This window comes from Dendrobates tinctorius, unplaced genomic scaffold (genome assembly GCF_039654945.1).
Source record: "Dendrobates tinctorius isolate UK_male_01 unplaced genomic scaffold, ASM3965494v1 ptg000475l, whole genome shotgun sequence".
NCBI lineage: Eukaryota > Metazoa > Chordata > Amphibia > Anura > Dendrobatidae > Dendrobates > Dendrobates tinctorius.
The window spans coordinates 666,479-672,478 of NW_027362137.1; the positions used below are offsets into that span (position 1 = coordinate 666,479).

Below are 6,000 nucleotides of genomic sequence, written 5' to 3' on the forward strand. Positions count from 1 at the left end.
TGTGGTGACTGCAGACAGGATCTGATCATGTATCTCTGTATACAGGGAGCTCCCCCTAGTGGTGGCTGCAGACAGGATCTTATCATGTGTCTCTGTATACAAGGAGCTCCCCCTAGTGGTGACGGCAGACAGGATCTTATCAGGTATCGCTGTATACAGGGAGCTTCCCCTAGTGGTGACTGCAGACAGGATCTGATCATGTATCTCTGTATACAGGGAGCTCCCCCTAGTGGTGGCTGCAGACAGGATCTTATCATGTAGCTCTGTATACAAGGAGCTCCCCCTAGTGGTGACTGCTGACAGGATCTTATCATGTATCTCTGTATACAGGGAGCTCCCACTAGTGGTGGCTGCAGAAAGGGTCTTATCGTGTATCTCTGTATACAGGGAACTCCCCCTAGTGGTGGCTGCAGACAGGATCTTATCATGTATCTCTATATATAGGGAGCTCCCCCTAGTGGTGACTGCAGACAGGATCTTATCATGTAGCTCTGTATACAGGGAGCTCCCCTTAGTGGTGGCTGCAGACAGGATCTGATCATGTATCTCTGTATACAGGGAGCTCCCCCTAGTGGTGGCTGCAGACAGGATCTTAGCATGTATCTCTGTATACAGGGAGCCCCCGCTAGTGGTGGCTGCAGAAAGGGTCTTATCGTGTATCTCTGTATACAGGGAGCTCCCCCTAGTGGTGGCTGCAGACAGGATCTTATCATGTATCTCTGTATACAGGGAGCTCCCCCTAGTGGTGGCTGCAGACAGGATCTTATCATGTATCTCTGTATACAGGGAGCCCCTCCTAGTGGTGGCTGCAGAAAGGGTCTTATCATGTATCTCTGTATACAGGGAGCTCCCCCTAGTGGTGGCTGCAGACAGGATCTTATCATGTATCTCTGTATACAGGGAGCTCCCCCTAGTGGTGACTGCAGACAGGATCTGTGCTGTTAGTTGCTGGATATCTTGATGACACAGGTTTTTGAGTAGAGATTTTTCTTCTGGCTCCTTTCATTGTTTTCTTTCTTCTCTCCTGTAAGATGTGGCCGCCGTGTCTTGTGGACGTGATTTTATAATGTCTTCATGCAGAGAAGTAATGGAGAAGTGGATCCAGCTCCTTGGAAAGATTGAGTCAGGTTGCTGTGGCCGGCTCAGAGTGTGAGTGACTGTGGACTGTAGTGTTACACAGTGTCACCCCTGGACATGGCGGTAATGTCTGCTCCTTTCCTCAGCCTCATCTTGATGTCGCTCTACAATGTCTCCATTCATCGGGAAGGTCTGGTGTGGATGAGTCGGAACCTGGGACTTCTGCCTCAGCTGCAGCAGCTTCTGACCGGTGAGATGTCCTACCTCCCCATCTACTCTCTAAGCTTTCCTGTCCAGGTACTGCCTGGGTCTACCCGTCTCATATCTGGTCGCTGCCTCTGCTCTGGAAACTGGAAAGGGTTAATAGAGCATTTCTAGGCTCCGGTCTTCATGTTCCCTGGTCATGGAGCAGGCAGAGATAAGGAGCAGAGCTTATGATTGAGAGGACCTGAATTGTAGGACTCTCCGAAGCTGCGTGGCCTCCGTTACTACCACCACCATCTCTGCACAGGATGAGGATGACACAACATAGAGGACCTGAATTGTAGGACTCCCCGAGGTTGCGTGGCCTCCGTTACTACCACCACCATCTCTGCACAGGATGAGGATGACACAACATAGAGAACCTGAATTGTAGGACTCTCCGAGGCTGCGTGGCCTCCGTTACTACCACCACCATCTCTGCACAGTATGAGGATGACACAACATAGAGGACCTGAATTGTAGGACTCTTTGAGGCTGCGCGGCCTCCGTTACTACCACCATCATCTCTACACAGGATGAGGATGAGACAACATAGAGGACCTGAATTGTAGGACTCTCCGAGGCTGCGCGGCCTCCGTTACTACCACCACCATCTCTGCACAGGATGAGGATGACACAACATAGAGGACCTGAATAGTAGGACTCACCGAGGCTGCGCGGCCTCCGTTACTACCACCATCTTCTCTGCACAGGATGAGGATGAGACAACATAGAGGACCTGAATTGTAGGACTCTCCGAGGCTGCGCGGCCTCCGTTACTACCACCACCATCTCTGCACAGGATGAGGATGAGACAACATAGAGGACCTGAATTATAGGACTCTCCGAGGCTGCGCGGCCTCCGTTACTACCACCATCATCTCTGCACAGGATGAGGATGACACAACATAGAGGACCTGAATTGTAGGACTCTCCGAGGCTGCGCGGCCTCCGTTACTACCACCACCATCTCTGCACAGGATGAGGATGAGACAACATAGAGGACCTGAATAGTAGGACTCTCCGAGGCTGCGCGGCCTCCGTTACTACCAGCATCATCTCTGCACGGGATGAGGATGAGACACAACATAGAGGACCTGAATTGTAGGACTCTCCGAGACTGCGGTCACTACCATCATCATGTCTGCACAGGATGAGGATGAGACACAAGATAGAGGACCTGAATTGTTTGACTCTCCGAGGCTACGCGGCCTCCATTACTACCACCATCATCTCTGCATGGAATGAGGATGAGACACAACATAGAGGACCTGAATTGTAGGATTCTCGGCTATGCAGCCTCCGTTACTAGCATCAAGATTTGTAGCCCATATGTTTGTGGTTTTTCTCTCATTGCGGGATCAGGTCTTGTGCCTCCAGATGGAGCAAAGTTCATCCAGAAGAGATGAGAACATCTCACCAGAGATGCGAACTACTCTCAACCTGGCGTCATTACTACAACCCGCAGCATTTGAGCACCCATCTTAAGGTTGTTTAGTAGATGCTCCTCAGGCAGCAGCATTATCTCTCATCTGTATGGACCAGTCTTGCTCATCTCTACACTGAGCAGCACAAGAAACTGCAGATGTTCGAACAGAGACCCCGGAGGTCTGTGTGATGTATTCTCAGTGGAGGACTTGGGTGGAGTGGGGATCAGAAGAGATTAGAGAACTTATATGATTCAGGATGTCTGGGCCAGGCACTGTGTAGTTATGTGGCCAGAGGTCATCCTTAGGTGGCCAATATGTGGACTACGAGACTAGACATATTATGTCAAAGTCCTCCCAATGGTCAGCCCTTGGCCCGATAAATGTCCTGCCCTTAGAATGCCTGGAGTCATTCTCGTCTCGTTTGTCCTCAGCTTTTCCCAACTCCTGGCTCTGCTGTAAGATGCAGTCAAATAGCTCCCACATTCCATGGAGTCTGGGGACATCTGAGGGACGGCCCCTGAGGAGCCTGTTCTGCTGCATGTGACCACAGGCGTTATCACCTTCACCCCTCCTTCTCAAGGCTCTACAATTTTTAGGTTAATTGCCTTCTAAGATAAGGTTAATCCATAGGGAATTTCTTATGACCTGTCTCTTCATCCTAGATCCTGATAATGAAGTGTGTTTGCACGCACTGCGTCTCATCCAGTCCTTGGTTCTAGAGCCGGATGTCCTGCACATGTTATGGGAAGACGTCCATCAGTGCCTGCCGTACATCACAGAGCTGTGCCATGCATCCAACTCAGAGCTGCAGAAAATGGCTGTGGAGTTACTGGAGGAATTGAAGGACCTGATGGTGGAGGGTTAATGTGTCCGACATGTCATCTACCAGTTACAGGCAAATGAAGTCACTATAAAGTTATATGTATGGAATGTGGGTTAAACTTATGTCATTACTACACGATGTCATGTTCCTTGGCCTTCATGTCTTGCCATACATAATATGTTAGATGTCACGTTTCTCAGCTGTGATGTCATCACCAGATGATGTCATGTTCCTTGGCCTTCATATCTTGCCATACATAATATGTTAGATGTTACGTTTCTCTGCTGTGATGTCACTACTAGATAATATCACATCTCAGCTGTGATGTCATCACCATGTGATGTCATGTTCCTTGGCCTTGATAATAGTACCATACATCATTCATATGTTGCGATGTCACATTTCTCAGCTGTGATGTCACCACCAGATTATGTCATGTTCCTTGGCCTTCATATCTTGCCATACATCATATGTTGCGATGTCACATTTCTCAGCTGTGATGTCACCACCAGATTATGTCATGTTCCTTGGCCTTCATATCTTGCCATACATCATATGTTGCGATGTCACATTTCTCAGCTGTGATGTCAACACCAGATGATGTCATGTTCCTTGGCCTTCATATCTTGCCATACATCATATGTTGCGATGTCACATTTCTCAGCTGTGATGTCATCACCAGAGGATGTCACGTTCATTGGCCTTCATATCTTGCCATACATCATATGTTAGATGTCACATTTCTCTGCTGTGATGTCACCACCAGATGATGTCATGTTCCTTGGCCTTCATATCTTGCCATACATCATATGTTGTGATGTCACGTTTCTCAGCTGTGATGTTAAGAATGAAATCTGCTGTACTGCAATGTCATTACAATATGATGTCATGTTTTTCAGTTGTGATGTCATGACTTTATTATAACATGGTCTTCATTCATAATGTGACTACTCTACAATGTCATGTTTCTAGCAAGTGTTATTATTTCTTCCTTTGGAAAGTTCCAGGTTTCACTGTGAGACATCTGTTTCTTTTGTTCTGTTTCTTTTGTTCTGTTTTTTTGGGAAATTACATGATTTCCTTTGTTCTGTAGATAATAATAAATCATAATTATAAAAATCATAAAAAATGACCAATACCATGACTGCCAAAGTAAGGCGTACACCCTCACCACCAAAGTGCAGACCATACATACTCTAGAGACAAAAGGGTCAGTGGGTGGTCTTGTCTGCTGTCCCGGCTGTCTTTAGAAATACTGCGTGGACCAGGGCTCGTACCACTGAACGACCGTACTTGTTCTGTCTGGGCAGAATACTATTCAGACAACATAGGATGAGGGTAACACAATGGGGTAATACTTTACTGGACCACCAAGAGTCAATAACATATACATATTTAAAGGCAAAGAATCCAGGCCCTCACGTATTGGGTAGAAGCTTCATTGCAATCAAAGCAAATCCCTAGACGTTTCAGCCCATGCCAGCCTTTTACAAGCTGAAATTTCTGTAGATTTGCTTTGATTGCAATAAAACAACTATTACTCAATACGTGAGTGCCGGGATTCTTTGCCTTTCCATTTATACTTCATCCACGAGCACCACACTGGAACACGGAGTGCTGACCACTTCTTGCTTTTTCCCTTAACATATAGTACAGTCCCAGCAAGTACACAAAATGGTGCAAATGACAGACTCTCACCTTTCTGCTGGCTCTCACAGGCCAACCACAACAGTGTGGAGCCAGATGACCGCAGCGTCTGAGTGCTCCTACTCCGGCACTGAGAAGAAGCACTTCTTCATTTTAAATGTGTTTATTTCTTCTGGCAGAACAGGGGTTAATCGGCCATGTTGGAAATCCCTGTGCTCACAGCTGAGCTCAGTTAGTCACTCCTTTCCCCTTTATAATCTGGGCTTTGTTACAAATCCTTGTCAGAGCTAGCATTTGCGGCATGGCTAATGCAGGGAGAGGAGCACATATGAGGAGAGTTGGAGGCGTTATCTGTGACTGTTGCTTGGTTTGTACAGTTGTGCTCAAACGTTTACATACCCCAGCAGAATTCTTGATTTCTTGCCCTTTTTTCAGAGAATATGAATGATAACACCAAACCTTTTTCTCCACTCATGGTTAGTGGTTGGGTGAAGCCATTTATTGTCAAACTACTTTGTTTTCTCTTTTTAAATCATAATGACAACCCAAAACATCCAAATGACCCTGATCAAAAGGTCACATACCCTGGTGATTTTGAATCATAGAATCCTAGAATGGTAGAGTTGGAAGGGACCTCCTGGGTCATCTGGTCCAACCCCCTGCTCAAAGCAGGATTCACTAACTCATCTGATAACATGCACAGAAGTTGACACAGATGGGTTTGAATGGCTACTTGTCATGATACCAGTGTTGGGTGACCGGCACTGCTGGGGTTAAAGT

General features: G+C 47.0%; 1 protein-coding gene across 1 annotated transcript in view; it reads left to right on the plus strand.

The window, feature by feature from the left end:
• HSF2BP (heat shock transcription factor 2 binding protein) overlaps positions 1-4,686 on the plus strand; it is a 115,390-nt gene extending 110,704 nt beyond the window's left edge. The window contains exons 5-7 of the mRNA XM_073564724.1: positions 1,032-1,149; positions 1,224-1,327; positions 3,413-4,686. Of these exons, the coding sequence (XP_073420825.1) occupies positions 1,032-1,149; positions 1,224-1,327; positions 3,413-3,615 (425 nt within the window). The 3' untranslated portion in view covers positions 3,616-4,686. The remainder of the gene's footprint in view (positions 1-1,031; positions 1,150-1,223; positions 1,328-3,412) is intronic.
• Positions 4,687-6,000: the final 1,314 nt, after the last annotated feature.